The sequence below is a fragment of the Psittacula echo genome, assembly GCF_963264785.1.
Source record: "Psittacula echo genome assembly, chromosome: 13".
Lineage (NCBI taxonomy): Eukaryota > Metazoa > Chordata > Aves > Psittaciformes > Psittacidae > Psittacula > Psittacula echo.
This window is the reverse complement of record NC_137749.1, coordinates 11,126,818-11,143,175: the sequence shown is the minus strand read 5'-3', so window position 1 is coordinate 11,143,175 and position 16,358 is coordinate 11,126,818. Positions and strand designations below refer to the sequence as shown.

At 48.0% G+C, this 16,358-nt stretch overlaps 3 protein-coding genes across 5 annotated transcripts; 2 read left to right on the top strand and 1 right to left on the bottom strand.

Moving 5' to 3' along the window:
- The first annotated feature begins 1,549 nt into the window (after positions 1 to 1,549).
- On the top strand, positions 1,550 to 3,618 carry LOC308226800 (dynein light chain 1, cytoplasmic). 2 transcript variants are annotated; one of them, XM_080628829.1, is made up of 3 exons: positions 1,550 to 1,594; positions 1,926 to 2,068; positions 3,274 to 3,618. In XM_080628829.1, exons 2-3 carry the CDS (start codon positions 1,937 to 1,939, stop codon positions 3,409 to 3,411), a joined length of 270 nt encoding a protein of 89 aa, XP_080484955.1. In that variant the 5' UTR covers positions 1,550 to 1,594; positions 1,926 to 1,936; the 3' UTR covers positions 3,412 to 3,618. The 2 variants fall into 2 exon arrangements, 1 of the variants encoding a protein (XP_080484955.1); XR_013957945.1 differs by lacking the exon at positions 1,550 to 1,594 and having other exon boundaries at positions 1,929 to 2,068; positions 2,428 to 3,410.
- A 662-nt stretch (positions 3,619 to 4,280) lies between these two features.
- On the bottom strand, positions 4,281 to 10,366 carry COQ5 (coenzyme Q5, methyltransferase; the record flags this gene model as incomplete). Its single annotated transcript, XM_080628794.1, has 7 exons — positions 4,281 to 4,878; positions 4,996 to 5,107; positions 5,323 to 5,411; positions 7,066 to 7,172; positions 8,518 to 8,742; positions 9,659 to 9,808; positions 10,213 to 10,366. The coding sequence occupies 7 exons, from the start codon at positions 10,364 to 10,366 to the stop codon at positions 4,777 to 4,779; spliced, it is 939 nt and encodes a 312-aa protein (XP_080484920.1). The 3' UTR covers positions 4,281 to 4,776.
- Positions 10,367 to 11,659: 1,293 nt separating this feature from the next.
- On the top strand, positions 11,660 to 14,497 carry LOC308226880 (dynein light chain 1, cytoplasmic-like; the record flags this gene model as incomplete). 2 transcript variants are annotated; one of them, XM_080629002.1, is made up of 3 exons in its annotated part: positions 11,660 to 11,796; positions 12,424 to 12,566; positions 14,360 to 14,497. In XM_080629002.1, the coding sequence occupies exons 2-3, from the start codon at positions 12,435 to 12,437 to the stop codon at positions 14,495 to 14,497; spliced, it is 270 nt and encodes an 89-aa protein (XP_080485128.1). In that variant the 5' UTR covers positions 11,660 to 11,796; positions 12,424 to 12,434. The 2 variants fall into 2 exon arrangements, with proteins under 2 accessions (XP_080485128.1, XP_080485129.1); XM_080629003.1 differs by having other exon boundaries at positions 11,663 to 11,796; positions 12,429 to 12,566.
- Between the last annotated feature and the right edge of the window lie 1,861 nt (positions 14,498 to 16,358).

Genomic DNA, 16,358 nt, shown 5'->3' with positions numbered 1-16,358 from the left:
CTCGAAGGTTTCTCTTTAATGTTTCTCATTACCCACAAGTATCTCACCCACACTGACATTTCCTGCAGTCCTCATCACATCTCTTCCTTCAGCCAACCATTTCCTAATAAATGTGTAGAAATTCGCCTGCAGTTACCGAACACCTCCCTTAATTTCATAACTTTCAGAGCAGTCCCTAGCACACCCTCCTGATGGCAAAGACGGAAAGCAAAGCTGGGAATTGCATCTCTTCCATCTGGAATGCTAAATCCTGGGAGCTAAAGTCAGGAATCATTTCTGAGATACTCTAGAGTGACAAAAGTATTACATTATCCAGTTTCAGTATTCTAGTGACAATATATTCTTCTGAGGTTGCCTCAGAGCTTTCAAAAGCAAAAGCTTGTTTGCAATTATGCTGCTTTTCCTATGAATGCCACTGAGCAGGTACTTATCACATAATAACATGAAAAATATTTGCATTTCAAGTGAGATAGACGACTGCTCTTGGGGTTTTATTTCTATAAGCAAATGGCAGCCCCACCAACCAGTGCCTGACAAACCTCTTCTAAGTCATCCTCTGCTGTTTGTTATCGAAACGGTGCAGTCCTGTTATTAACAGATCACCAGCTATGGAAGACTCAACAGCAATTTTCTATCTGCTGACAAGAGCAGAAGCAGAAAGTGCCCCAGGGAGAGTGAAACCCAACAAAACAGAGCCCTGGGGATCTCTCAGAGCATCTTGCTTCATTTGAAACAAACAGATACACAAAAAACAAAGCCCACACACACGTTCCCCCCTCCCCCCGAAAAATAAAGAGGAGACAAGAATTGCAGAGAGCGAGACCTGCAGGAGATACCTTGAATAAGACTGATGGATTCAGTTCACTAAAGGAACAAAGTTTGGAGCTGACTTGGTCACAGTAAGCATGGGTGAAAGATTTCTCTCAGAAGCCACTGAGTCTGAACGACAAAGATTGACAGCACATGTGAACAGAAAAGATGATCAAGTGGCATTTTAAAGCTATGGAACTCCTTCCTCTGGCATGGGTGGGCTTCCTCCTCAGAAAAGGCAATTACTGGAGGAGCACCCCCAGCAGCAAAGGGCTGCTGCAGAGGTCACTGAGTTAAATCCGGTGCCTCTGTGATCCAGATTGGAGTGCTGCGTTTGGGAACCACGGGCCAGCTATGGAAAGATGCCTTACAGCAGACACGTTCACACGCATGGACAGCGGTATCGCAAGGAACACCGGCCCGGGATCACCGGGCGAGCGGCGGGGCAGCCATGACCGGATCTCTCCGCCCGCAGCAGAACTCCACCGCCCGCGGCGCGTCCGGTACCGGTACGGGCACCTCACCACGCGGCCGCCCGTCGCTATGGGAACGGACGCAGCGCGCGAGGCATGCCGGGCTGAAAGAAAATGCAAGAGTAAAACCCGATGGGAGCTCCCGGCAGTAGCCAATGGGCGCAGTGGGGGGTGTGAGCGCTGACCAATGGCTGGTGGCCGCTGCGGAGGGGGCGGGGCTGGCGGCGCTTGGAGGCGGGGCGGCGCTGAGCGACCAGATCGCAGCGCCGATCTGCTCCGATCCCGACCGGTCCCGCTGCGCCCGCCGAGCGGTGAGGGGGGAACGGGGCGCTGGGTGCGGGCGGCTCCGAGAGACAGCGGGACTAGGGCGGGCGGCGGGGTTTGTAAACCGCTCCGGCGGCGCTTGCGGGGCTGCCGGTTGGAGAGCGGGTGCTCCAAGCGAGAGGGATTATACTCCCCTTCCTCCGGCCCGCAGCACGGGCTGCACCTGTACCACAGCCGGCAGAATGCTGAGCAGCCGTGGCTGAGGGCACTGCACGGGCTCCGAAACCTCTCTGGGAATGGTGGTACCTGTGGCAGCTCGGCAGGTGATCCTGGCAGGTAGAGCCCCTGTGACTCTGAATTCTCTGCTTCTTTGCCCAGTATAGGCAATCATGAGTGATCGAAAGGCTGTGATCAAGAATGCAGACATGTCAGAAGAGATGCAGCAAGACTCTGTGGAATGTGCTACACAGGCACTGGAGAAGTACAACATCGAGAAGGACATTGCTGCTCACATAAAGAAGGTAGAGGTTTGCTTGTGATGTCCTCATAAAATATCTATGCACATGAAAGATCAGGCAGAATGCTGCTAGGCAAGTAGCTCTAGAGAAACAAGTTCTCGAGACACCAGATAATCAAGTTGGACTTTCTGTAGGCTGCTGTCCTCATGTTCCTTTTCTCACCCTTTACATGGACTTTTCCAGGTTCTGCTTTTTTCTCACAGTACCTTCTACTTAAGCCTTTTCTGCCCTGTCCTGTTGTCTTGGTGAAGAGAGAGGCCGCTGACTGTCCCTGTGACTGACGACAGGACCTCTGTGCAGCCTATCTGACAAGTGGGGGTTTGCTGACCCTGGAATAAGTGGTTTTGCTTTTTTTTTCACAGCACATGTAAGACAAACTGTTTGTGCCAACGCAGAACAGATGGTTCATAGCTTACAGTTGTCAGATTTTTTCTCTGACTCCTACTGGGAGCCTGACTGAGCTGCAAGTAGTTGGAGGGCTGGGTTGAGGAGAACACAAACTCCTGCATGTTCTCACCAAAATCTCTTCAGGTGATGGTTGTTGGGGACTGCAGTAATATAACCACTGACTGTGCAGTTTTACTGCGAGTAGTCTTGTACACATGAATCGTAGAATCACAGACTGTTTTAGGTTAGAAAAGATCTTAAGATCATCCAGTTCCAACCCCCTGCCATGGGCAGGGACACCTCACCCTCAGCCATGTCACCCAAGGCTCTGTCCAACCCGAGTTTATTTGAAAGTCATAGCAGGCTCCAGGCTACAGTGTGTAGGAAGAACATGGGCTCAGGACCTGGTATCGAGGATGTAGTAAAGAATGTTCCATCTAAGGGTCCTTTCAACAGCCTTGTTGAAAATAGGTACTGAAGTCAAAATAATGGCTTAGTCTAGAGAATCAGAACAAGCAGTGAAGTTCTTAAAAGTTACTGTTTGAGATCATGGTGTGACTTTTGGTGAAAACTTACTTCCCCAGACATATGTTTCAATCTTGTTCCTGCTCAGCTCAGTAGCACCTTTTTTTTTTTGGTCTGACTAAGCAGCAGATGAGTTATACAGTGACATATGATCCTTGCACTTAAGAGCATCTGCTACTTCTTAATTGCCTTCTTCCAAAAGCAACACTTGTTAACAAGTGCAAAAATAGCCCTTGCTAGACAATATTTGTGCAATTCTCACCAAAATGCTGACTTTCTACTTCTCCCTTCTGTAGGAATTCGACAAGAAATACAATCCCACCTGGCACTGCATCGTGGGGAGGAACTTCGGCAGCTACGTGACTCATGAGACCAAGCACTTCATCTACTTCTACCTCGGCCAAGTGGCTATTCTTCTGTTCAAGTCTGGTTAGACCCATGGACTGTTACTGAAACTTGCACCTGTTTCCAGGACTGCACCAACTCCAGACAGCCTCCTACCTTCAGCCTTCCTGAGGAAACAGACCTTCAGGTCTTTTGTTGTATTGTTCATGGTCAGGGATTTTGCTGTAGCAGCTGGTTTTTTTCATTGTGGCTATAAAAATGGCAAAAATGTCTTCCTTGTATTTATTTTCTTTCAAAAGATGGCTTCTTTGCTAATAAAACTGTTGGAACAAGTTTATCCTCTAAGACTCGTCTCTGCCCTTCTGCCTTTTTAGTGCTTGTATTACCCTTTATTCTACTGTGAATGCAGGGAGAACATGCCCACCTCCATCCTGCCCCCCACATCCACAGCACCTGGAGCCTGAGCTCACCTCTGAGTAACAGAGAACAAGAGGTAGTTTCCTGAGAGAAAGAGACTGCTCCCCAGTTCCTGATAAGACCGTTTTCAGTAGCCGCAACCTCCAGCACAAATTCTGGCATTTAGAAGAGGGTGTTCTTTTCAAGTGAAGTGGTGGGTTAAAAGCAGGCGTCTCCTCCTCTCCTCATTTTCAGGAGAAATATTCATATTAGTTCATTACACAGCTGTCACTTTGAATGTAAATTTACCTTCTCTAGACTTTTTTTTCATTCTATCTCTATATCCTGCTACAGAAGCAAGTATACAGAAGAAAACACATACTATTTTTACATAAAGATTATGCATCTAGCATTGACAAAGATTTCATATGGAGGTGAAAACATCTCATCCCAGAATGGTTACGTGGCCATTCTCCTCCAGGTAAAATTCCCATTCTTAGAAAGGAAATCTTACAAAGGCTAAAATACTGACTTAAGTGAGAAAAGTTGATGCAGAGTTGGTTTTATTTCACAAGTCTTCCCTATGCCCTTGAAAAGGGTAAAGGTATCACGGGGAAAATCTTTTAAAGCCCGTATGACAAAGACAATAACCACTTAATAAAAAATCTGCTGAATTCAAGTTACTTTTCACTGGTGCAATATCCTCCTTGAACCGTAGTAAAAAAAAAAAAGGTATCTTATTTGAATACTGGTCAGTCTATTTCTGTATCCACACCACTGGTAACTGAAGTGGCTTCATCTGTCAGCATTGCTCAGTTTTGACCTTGTCCATTAAGTTGCACTTGAAGGGAAATGCAAGTGTAAGAAACTCCCCAGGAGTCACTCCATCAACCCGTCCCTCTCTCGGGGCAAGAAAGGTGCAGATGCTCTTCAGGGTCTGACAGCTGAACGCGTATCTGCTGCACAAGTTCTTAAAACTCCTCTTCAATCTTGATAAAGTTCCACACCTTTCAGATTCGTAAGGAAAATTACACTTCCTGGTTTGCTACATAGTAGGCTCACAGTTTGAAACCCGAGTGAATGGCAACAATGCCCAAGTTTAAATTCTGATAATCCACTTTAAAAAAGCCTGCATCTTCTATCATTGCCTTCAACTCCTCCTGAAAAATAACAGTTCCAGAATTATAACGACCTGAAGGCCTATAAGGCAGCTACCTATAAGGTTATGTCAGGACCATGTTTTGAGTGTTAGTGAATTCAGAGAAATATTGTCTTACCTGAGGGGGGAAACGTCGGATGCTCTCCACAAGATACTGGTAGGACTTCCAGTCACCAGCAATTACCTCACCCAGAACAGGGATAACCTGGAAACTGTATAGATCATAGAGCCTGCACAGAGAGACAGAAAATATGCATTAATACAAACAAGCTTAAAACCACCTCTCTCCAACACAAGGTGATCTCTGTACCACTATGCTACGGAATCTGTACATGATTTTAACAGTGCACAGTGTGGTGGCCTCAGAGGTTCTCCATCACTAATTCTGGTTGAGTACAAATAAAAGAGCCTTGTGACATGGAGTAAAATGTCACCATGTTCCTACCTGGAAATGACAGGATTGCTGACATGACTAAATTCAAGGCAGAGGAACCTTCCTCCTGGTTTCAGCACACGATAGGCCTCTTGAAGTGCCTGAGACAAAGCAGACGCGGTGAGTTAGTTTCTGTAGAACAGCATCCTCCTATTCTCATTCCATATGATGGCAACTTGGTGGTGAACTGAGAGGAGGAAAGAGAATCCTGACCGGCAATCTTCAATATTTACTTGTGGAGAAGCATCCCAAGACAAGTACAAAACCAAACAACAGAACCAAACCACAAATATTCTTGCTGCTACATAAACAGATTTACACCAGACTTTGTATCGAAACTATGACGTCAGGTTGGCAATTTTTTTTCTCTTTTTCCCTCCTCTCAGTTGATGAATGTTTGCCAGCAGAGCCCTTGTAATTACAGACCAAACCCAAAAGGGAGAGGGTGACTCAGCTACAAGAAGGTGAAAATGCGAAGAGAGCACGATAGATGTTTTTTTCTTTTTAAAGAAAAGATTTTACTCAACTGTGAGGCACACCCAAAGGATCAAAGAAGAAATGATACTGAGTTTTGCATGAGCAATGTCTGAGAGCAGGGAGGAAGGACAGGGAAGAATATCTTTGGCTATTCTGAAAATTCCATGCTAAATCCCAAATAATACCCCTATGAAGAACCAAGACAAACTGTTTAGAGCTGTATGTTTTTTCATATGAGAGCACAACACAGTTGTATTCAAGAAACTCTGCAGGTTGTACACCTGCTTGGCTTCAGCTGTCATGTTCCTAAGAGATAAAATACAAACAGTACACATATGTGACAGGAGCTCTGCAAAACAATTGGAGGCTTGGATGTGTTTTGTACCTGGTCTCCTGGGAACTATGCTACCAGCCTACTGTATCCATGAAGGCAAAGGGCTTGTGCTTCGGAAGGGTGCAGACACAGCTTTGTGAAAAGCTATCCATGTTAAGGGAAGTTCAAAGGCACACAGTTCAAGGTGGTTTGGATCCAAATACTACACCTTTCACAGAAGGAGCACTGACAAGGTTGTAACATGCTCTTCCAAAACACCGTCAAGTTCAGAGAGACAGGTGATCTAACCTGTCTTCTTCCCAAGACAGCTATTCATTCTTGAAGGACAGATACTGTTTAGAACAAAGAGTATTACTTACCCTAATTAAACTCATTCTTTATGGTAAATTGTACTATCAGCCAGCGTAAAGACACTAAGCAGAAATAGCCTAAACAGGTTAGTCAATGGCAATGGTGGCAGCAGCCAACTGCTTCCCACTCTCTGCTCTGGAAGTTCTGCTGGCTCAGGCAGGGAAACAGAACAGGACAGGAAGTTTTGGACCCACTGCAGGTGGGGTACAGATCAGGTGTTCAGGAACCTTTCAGATATGCAGGCTGACTGCACTGGGCATGTGTAGATCCAGTCACATCATAGGTCAGGAGAAGGTGGGGAATGACAGTAGCATTCAGCCCTTTTTGCCTTAGGAAGAGATTGTGTAGCTTGCCAAGCTGGAAGGATTGGGTGCAACTGGTATAAATTTAACTTTTTATGACAAAGGTGGGGCATTTAATTGCATTTTTCATTTGAACAAGGTGCACACTACATGCCACTTATTTTAAATGTTTCAGGACTAGACAACAATGTTCCTTTATCCAAAGGAGTTCCTCCTTTACTATTTCTGCTAGAATAAAAAACTCAGATGAATTATAAGGACCCCATGTCAGGATACACTACAGCAACTTACCAAATCAATACGAGTTACATTTCGGATTCCAAAGGCAATTGTGTAAACATCAAACTTATCATCATCAAAGGGCAACTCTTCAGCATTCCCAAGTACCCAGGATAAGCCTGTAGTAAAAGACAAAGACACAGAACTGAACTCAGGCTGCTCCAGAAAGACCAGAACTTACCTATTCCAGATTATTAAAAAAGGTGATATTTAAAGCTAATGCTTAAATTTTACATTTTTGTTGGAAGAAAGACACCTTGGTCTATACTCACAAATCTTTCAAAGCTCTGTACTCTATAGCTGTCTTTCAAGCCAAAGTACTTAATTTTGCAGATCGGCCAGAACATTCTTCCGTGTATACACACATGTGCTCACAGTGTGCCAGAAGGATTTCACCCAAATCTTGCATTGCAGTGGAAAGCAACCAGCTTTGCAGACATTGGCTGTCATTTGTTTGTAGTAAAGGTGCAGAAAGAGAATCTCTGCACAAACAATACTTAATATCTTGCCATGCAACAATGGGCAACACACTAAAAACATTTTGCTAGAAAGCTTCCCTAGACAGAAGCACATGAAAAGCCATGTTCCCTTCATCAGCACTATCGGCGTGTGATCCTGTTGCCAGTGTCCTGTTGCTGCTTCCCAATCCCCAGTGGATCAAGGCCATGTCTGTCTGTGCATGTCCAGGTTATTGGTACAAAAAAATAAGACTGTTCAGTTTATAGTTAACAGTTCTTAAAGTCATTGGTTTTGGTGACTCAAATGTGAAACAAAACAAAATAAAACAAACAAACAAAAAGGTACAGGAAAAAAAAACCCAAACCAAAAGTTTTCTGCAGCAGAGGTCAGCAGTTTCAAAGGGCAGGACGCCAGAAAGTGACCATGGAGGAGAGCAAAACACAACAGAAAAAACATACTTATTGCCAGGAGACATTCAGATTTAACTTCAAATTCAGTTTCTCTGAGTTTTTTTAGCATATGCTCTAACTGTGGAAGGTTTTATATGTTTACAATATCCCTTAGTTCTTGCATTTTTATTTGTTGCCTTCATTCTTAAAATACCCATTATAAGATCTTTAGTGTAATCATTCTAGGCCTGAGCTCTTTTGCATTACCTGCCTTAGTAAAATCAGATTTATAGCACAGATATAAACAGCAGGTTTAGCTTCTTTAACCAATTTTGAAGGACAGCTTATCAGAGGTATTAAGACAGGGTATCAGACCTCATGGACACTCCTATACATGTATTTTTGAAAGTTCAAGTATTATTCAAGAGGATCACTGTATGTCTGAACAATGTACTACACAGTCACTGAAAAATGTCATTCAATGTTGGCACATACACAAGCACAGGTACAGTATACACCATGGCCACACAATGTATATTGTGATCCTGAAGGGGTAACTACCCAATGGCTACCATGCATCAAGCACGCTACTGACATGGTTCAATGCATGACTCACCTTCAGAGTAGCCAAGATACTGTGCTTTCTGCTTCCCAACTTTTAACATTTCTTTGTTAAGGTCACAGACCACCACTTGGGAATCCCCCAGTGGTTTAAACTGCTCCTCCTGGTAACTCTCAGAAATTTCCTGCCACGATAAATTCTGATGCTGCCTCAGCTTCCGCTGGAGCTGCCGTTCCCGTGCAGAGCGAACGTAATTAATAAAGCGAAAGGCAATGTCACCTGCAGTTGTTTGAATAGAAAGAGACACATTTGGGAATGTTTCCTGACTCCAGGAAACTGGAACATGAGGCTTTGAACATCAGACTTTCATTTTTATTTATATATATGCGTATAAATAAAAGGAAAACACACACACACAGTATAGAAAGACAGAGAGTGTGTGTGTATATATAGAATCATAGAATCATAGAATAGTTTGGGTTGGAAAGGACTTTAAGATCATCCAGTTCCAACCCCCCTGCCATGGGCAGGGACACCTCACACTAAACCATGTCACCCAAGGCCTCATCCAACCTGGCCTTGAACACCACCAGGGATGGAGCATTCACAACCTCCCTGGGCAACCCATTCCAGTGCCTCACCACCCTCACAGTAAAGAATTTCTTCCTTAGATCCAATCTAAACTTCCCCTGTTTCAGTTTGAACCCGTTACCCCTTGTCCTGTCACTACAGTCCCTAATGAAGAGTCCATCCCCAGCATCCTTGTAGGCCCCCTTCAGATACTGGAAGGCTGCTATGAGGTCTCCACACAGCTTCTCTTCTCCAGGCTGAACAGCCACAACTTTCTCAGCCTGCCTTCATACGGGAGGTGCTCCAGTCCCCTGATCATCCTCGTGGACAGTTCCATAGGTAAAGGGAACATATTAAAAGCAAAGAGGCCGTGACTTCCTACAAATGTAAACAGCTTTCCATAACACATCACGGCAGGACTGTAACACTGTTAACAATATTGGAGCAAGATATTACAAACCACAAAGAAGTTAGCTCTCAACCTTTCTCTGAAAAGCAAGCAGATGCTTCACTAGTTTCAAAAACACAAAATTGAGGAAAAGTCTAGGCAACTTAATTCTGAGCAGGCTCAAACAGTTCAAAACCAGAATGGCATTGTCATGTGGAACTCACCAAAATTATTTACCTGTTCCTCCAGCAACATCAAGAAGAAGTGTTCCTGGGGAAGGGTTCATTTTATGCACGAGTATGTCCTTCCAGACGCGATGAATCCCGAGCGTCATTGAATCATTCATTACATCGTATTTCTTGGCCACACTTTCAAAGACCTGGTTAACTGCAAAGAAAGAACAGGTGAATGAGACGTGATTTACTTAAAAATGCTCCTCTGGAAGCAAAATGAACCCTTTATTGCCTCGTGGAGGTCTGTCAACATATAGAACTGAAAAATACCATCTGAAAACTCCTTGCAAAAAACACAATCGAACTGTACTAAGCCTGTTGGCGCGACACACGCCTTTGGAGAAATGCAGCCTCCTCCCGTAACTTCTCCGGAGCTGGGAGGAGGAATGAAGCTGGCGTAGCGCTATTATGCACTGCGGCTCCCAGTAACGTCTCAAACCAACCGCTCCAGCACCCTTTATCCCCATAGTCCATACGCGCCGGCTGCAGAGAGCCCCGTTAGGTTCCCACCCGGCCCAGCTCGGCCTCCCCTGCAGCGGACCCCGCCGCCGCCCTCACTTTTCTCCCTCCTCTCCTCCTCCGTCACGGTCTGGAAGCCAAAGTGTGTCTGTGTCCCCGCGGCCAGGCCCCGCACGGAGCCGCAGAGCGCCCGCAGAGCCCCGCCGGGGCGGGCGACCACGGCCCGGCACGGGCACAGCGCCACCGCCGCCATCTTGCAAGGGCACGACCCGCCCACCTCCCTCAGCGGCTCCGCCGCGGCCGCGGCTGCGGCCGGACCGGGAACAGCGGCTGCCTCCGTCCCCGGCCCTGGGAACGCTCCGCGCCCGCACCGAGTGCTTGTACCGAGGCTGCGCCGGCCTCGGTGGGAGCTGTGGATTCTCCCCAGCCTGAGAGGGCGCGGGGTCCGGCCCCAAACACCCCGGTGCTACCAACTGGTTATGTGCTGGTGGAATGTACCTGACAGGGTTAAAAAGCAACCCTAACACAAAAAACCCAGAACCCAAACCTAAGGCACTCCATACGCAGGATCTGAGTAATTTTGCAAGTATTTTTGGCCTAATCTCTTTAGATTTTTGGTTCTGCAGTTTCCTGGCTAAAGTCAGGCCTCATCGGGAGGAGGTGAGAGGGTTGGTCTGTGGGTTCCCATAAGGGGGAGGAGTTGCCTCTGGTTCCTGTTAGGGACATCAGTACAAATGAGGGACCTTTTCTGCCCTTTTTTCCCCCAGAAAAAGCTGTCTCGCTTATCACATTATTTGAATCACCCGGAAATTATCTCAGCTGTGTAAGTCCTGTAACCCTTCCTCATAAGAGGTTAAGTGAGACCTGAGCCTGCACTCCCCGACGAGGAGCCATCTCCCCTGCCACGCTGTGGGAACAGTAGCGCCATCACCAGGTCCTACCACGATTTTTTGATGGTTTTTATGCAGAATTGAGCAAAGACTGAAATTCTGAATTTGCTTTGCCCTATGTTTTTCGCAGTCAGATGCTCCGCAAAGCATCACACGTTTTTTGGGCTGTTTTGTTTGGGATTCTTTTGTCTGCCTCAGCTTTAGGGAGAGATGATCTTTGCCTACCAGAGAAGTGACCGGGAGAGCCTCTCTCATGTTGCAGTCACAGACCACTGCACAGACACCTGCAAGCAGCCACGTTCAGGTAGCTCAGCCATGAGGACAACGAGGGGAAGGCGAAGCCGAGGCCACACACCGCCTGAATGCAACTACCCCAGGCACCCCCGCCAGCAGCGCGCTGCGGCCGCTTCATGCCCCATGTTCGCAAGAGCGCAGGCTGCGGAGCCGCCCCAGGCCGCACTCCCGCCCAACCCAAGGCTCAGCCTCCATCTCCGCTGCCACCCGTCGCTATGGGAACAGGTGCAGGCGCAAAGCATGCCGGTCTGAAACAAACTGCTGCAGGAAAATGCTACGAGAGCACCAGATGTTGGCCAATGAGCGCTCGGGGGGGCTGGTAGAGGTGACCAATGGCTGTCGCCCCTTGCTGAGGGGGTGTGGCTAGGGGTGCTTGGAGGCGACGGCGTTGCGCGCGGGTCGGTTAAACAGAGGCGGCGGTGGAGGGAGCTGCTTGCTGTTGGTCTGTGCCCTGCCTGCTCCCATCAACTAGGGCTGGTCCCGCGGCAGCAGCCGGGCGGTGAGAAGAGTGGGGAGGGCCTGAATGCTGGGGTGGGGCAGATCTTGAAACGCGCCAGGTCTTATCCGGCCTTTGGGAAGGCTGACGCTGAGCTCGGGCACCCCCGCGGCCCCCCGGTGCCCGGGACTTTCCTGAGGGGTTACTTCAGCCTTTCTCGCACCCCCGGGAGCTCCAGGCTGGAGGCTTTCTTGGAGCTGTGCGGGGCTCTAGCCCTTGGTGGGGAGCACTGGGATCAGTTCGGCTTCCTCGGCAGGGAAAGGCCGTCAAGGTTGGGCGCTGGAGTGGCTGCGCCCTCTCCCGGGGTTGCTGGGCTGCGCCGGACTGCTGCCGGGCTGGAAAGGGCCTGCGTAGGGCTGGGCAGGCGGCGGGCATTGAAACCACTCCGACGGTGTCTGTGAGACTCTCAGCTGGAGAGCGGCTACTCTTTGAGCGGCTTGAAACTTCTATTCCTCTGGCACGGGTGCACGGACTGCACCTGTACCACAGCCGGCAGAATGCTGAACAGCCACGGCTGAGGGCACTGCACGGGCTCCAGAAACTCCCTGGGAATGGTGGTACCTGTGGCAGCTCGGCAGGTGATCCTGGCAGGTAGAGCCCCTATGACTCTGAATTCTCTTCTTTGCTCAGTATAGGCAATCATGAGTGATCGAAAGGCTGTGATCAAGAATGCAGACATGTCAGAAGAGATGCAGCAAGATGCTGTGGAATGTGCTACGCAGGCACTGGAGAAGTACAACATCGAGAAGGACATTGCTGCTCACATAAAGAAGGTAGAGGTTTGCTTGTGATGTCCTCATAAAATATCTATGCACATGAAAGATCAGGCAGGCAGAATGCTGCTAGGCAAGTAGCTCTAGAGAAACAAGTTCTCGAGACACCAGATAATCAAGTTGGACTTTCTGTAGGCTGCTGTCCTCATGTTCCTTTTCTCACCCTTTACATGGACTTTTCCAGGTTCTGCTTTTTTCTCAGTACCTTCTACTTAATCCTTTTCTGCCCTGTCCTGTTGTCTTGGTGAACAGAGAGCAGCCACTGACTGTCACTGTGACTGATGAGCTGGTACAAAACACAGGGGCTCTATTGAGTTCTCATACGGTTTTCCTTTGAGGGTAAACCTGTTTTACATAGTTCTTGATTTCAGTTTTATTGAACTTAATCTTAAGGATCTGTTTGCAGTTCTGTCCAGCTAGGTCAAGAATTGCAGAGTGAAGTAGTTCTCTGCAAGTCTACCGTAATCACAGCTCTCCTTATGTAGTGACATAAGCAAAAAAGGAGGGGAAAAAAATCCCACCACAAAAAGTATCCCTGGTGGCACTGATTATCTGTTGTTTGCAATGTCTGTGTCATTCTTTATGTAGGATTAACAATACTGAACATGGGAAAGATCTGGGTGTGATAATTTCCTGCTTCGTCAACTCCGGAGAATGGAGAAACCAAAGAATGTCGATAGAAGTTAAACTGATCTGAGTGGAATTGCTGTTTAAATGTTAAGGATTATTGGGCTGCAACTGTCTGGAGTTAACTGCTTAGCATTAGTTTATGCATTTGCTGAAGGTTTAGGCTGCAAGCTGTGAATTTTCACCCAGATATGTTAAACTTTGACCTTGTTCCATGAAAGAGGGGCTCAAGAGCCAGTTCAGGCTGCACGATAAGGAAGCTACAACTACCATCAGAAACCACAACCTCAGAGATAACTTGAAAAATGTATGGCTGAGGGACAATGAAGAGGTCCAGTGAAGAGCAAGACTCCAGACCCTAATATTATTATTGGTCTGAACTGATATGTGAGGGGTGAGGAATGCCAACTGTGAGGGTGTGATTGCCCAGGAATTCCTTTGGGGTCATTCTCTGGAGGTACCCAGCTTGAGTTGTTTCCACTGCGGTACCACTCAAATTATCTCATTGGACTTAAAGCCTGAGGCTCTGCTTCAGGATATGTAGGGCAGACAAGCTTCTTGAACATAAAAAGTATTTCCAGTAAGCAGAATGATTCTTTCCACTAGAGAATACTGGTTTGCTATGCTCACAATTAAGAAAGGCATCTTTTATTTCCCAAATGCAGGAATTATCTGTGACGGTAGAAAAGAGAGTTTAGTCTAATTTTTCAGGTATTGTTTGTAGCAACTACTGGGAATTTGCAAAGGATTTGACAGGAGTAAACCACACTTTCTCAGATTTGTTGATAGTATCTGTGTTACAGAGCATGTGGCAGAGAATTTTCCACCACATCCCTTTGGCAAATGAACAATGAAGTCTAAATTACGGCTTAATCTCTGTGGGTATAAACTATAGTGCTGAAGCTTTTACTCAAGGGCTCTAGTTTCAGATCCTGCTGTGAATTGCAGGGAGAGGAAGACTACTTTCCCTGCACAGAAATAATGTTTTAAACTTACTGCTGCTTGGGTGGGAAGCACTGTGTCTCTTGTTTTTGTCTGACTAAGCACTAAGATGTAAATAAGATAATCCTAGTGCTTAAGAGCATCTGCCCTTCCTCTAATTGCCTTGCTCAGGGAGTGAATACCAGTTTAGAAGAGTTCTTAATTTCTAGTGATCTATTTTGCAGGAGTTTGACAAGAAATACAATCCCACCTGGCACTGCATCGTGGGGAGGAACTTCGGCAGCTACGTGACTCATGAGACCAAGCACTTCATTTACTTCTACCTCGGCCAAGTGGCTATTCTTCTGTTCAAGTCTGGTTAGACCCACGGACTGTTACTGAACCTCGCATCTGGTTACAGGACTGTGCTGATTCCTCTGACTAGTTACTGCAGCCTTCCTGAGGACGCAGACCTTGATCTTCAAGGGCAAAGGCAGGGATTATGCTATAGCAGATGATACTACTTTGTGGATATAAAAAAGGAAAAATACCAAAAAAAGTCTTCCTTTTTTTTTTTTTTTTTTTTTAATTATTATCTTTTTCCCCAAAGGCTGCTTCTTTGCTAGTAGAGCTGTTGGAGCAGTTTTGCCTTGGAGAGTTTTCTAGCAGTCTACAGTATTGCCCAGTTACCACTCGTGCTATGTAAGTACAGACAGCATTTAGTGCTTCCTGTTACAATCCTCTTCTTCCGAGGTGGTTTTTGGTGGTTTCCCCTCCTGTGTGACTGGATGTGCTGCCCCAAAGCCTGGGCAGTTTCTGCTGGTGCCTCAGAGAAGTGCTTTGGAAAATAAAAGACTAGATCCACCTGGCCCTCAGGATGTTGTTTCTGGCTGCTTTGGGCAGGGCGGGTGGCGGTCTGGGCCTTGCTGCCGGTCCCTCAGCCCCGTGCGGGGATGACAAGAGGAGCACTGCCTGAGGGGGGAGCCCGAGCCCTTTCTGCCGCCCGCTCGGGGCAGGGGGCGGTTTCCAGAGGGCTCTCTGCGTCCCGGGGCCTCCATTTCCCGTCGTGCTCCGCGGCGGCCGAGGACTACGCGTCCCGTCGTGCCCGCGGGCCCGCCCGTGACAGGCTCCATCCGGGTCCCAGCCAGTGCTGCGGGTTGTGGGCGCCGTAACGGGCGTCTCCGCCACGGACAGAAGTCGCCGCTGCGGCTACGGTGCGCCGGGTGGTGAATGGCAGGAGTAGCGATCCGCCTCGACCGGGCCCACTGCGGGGCAAGGCGAGCCCGAAGGCGGTATGAGTTGGACTCTGCTGTGGGCCGGCCCGGCCGGGCGGGGTTGGGGATACTCTGAGGGGACCGCGGCACACGCGGGTCCGTTAAACCGTCGTCGAGGGGGACTCCGGGCCCTTGGTGCGGGCCGCCGGCCTCCATTCGCTTTCCTCGGCAGGGCAAGGCCGTCGGGGCTGGGCGCTGGAGCGGCTGCGCCCTCTCCGGGGGCTGCCAGGCTGGAGAGAACTGGGGAGGGACAGGCGAGCTTTGAAACCGCTCCGGCTTCGCTTGCGGGGCTCCCGGCTGGAGAGCGGGTGCTGCGAGTGAGCGGCTTTAAGCCCGCGTTCTTCTAGCGCGGAGCACGGGCTGTGCCTGTGCCACAGCCGGCAGAAATGGCGGCAGAAAAGCTGTTGGCAGTCATGATCCAAGTGATGTGTACGGCTACTTGGCAGGTAGGTACTGCAGCAGCTCTGAACGCTTTCGTTTGTTTATTACAGGTAACTGTGGGTGACCAGACAGCTGTGGTAAGGGATACGGGCATGTCAGAAAAGATGCAGCAAGGTGCTGTGGAGTGTGCCATTCAGTCTCTGGGGGAATGCAGTGCTTGAGTGTAGCATTGCAGCTCGTATAATGAGGTAAGTGTTTGCTCCTAGAGCCCTCCTCCTGACTGCTATATGGACTTCAAACATCAAGGAAAAATGTTGGTGGGTAAGTAGTTCTAGAAAAGTAAGTTCTGTGGACACTAGGTAATCCAATCAGATTTCAGCTACAGACTGGTGTTTTCCTGTTCCTGTCAATCTTATATGCACTTTTTCAGTTCTTTCACAATTCCTTCTGTTTAACTCCTTTCCTCTGCTCCCAAAGACAGCATTTGGGTAGTAGTGCTCATTTCCTGGTGGTGTCTCCTGCAGGAATTTGTCAGGAAATACAATCCTACCAGGCAGCACGCTGTGGGAAGGAACGTTCGCAGCTGTGA

Coding starts and splice junctions, on each gene's coding strand:
- LOC308226800 (XM_080628829.1), top strand. CDS start 1,937: ATGAGTGATCGAAAGGCTGTGATCAAGAATGCAGACATGTCAGAAGAG. Junction 2,069..3,273: donor TTGCTGCTCACATAAAGAAG/GTAGAGGTTTGC, acceptor TCCCTTCTGTAG/GAATTCGACAAGAAATACAA.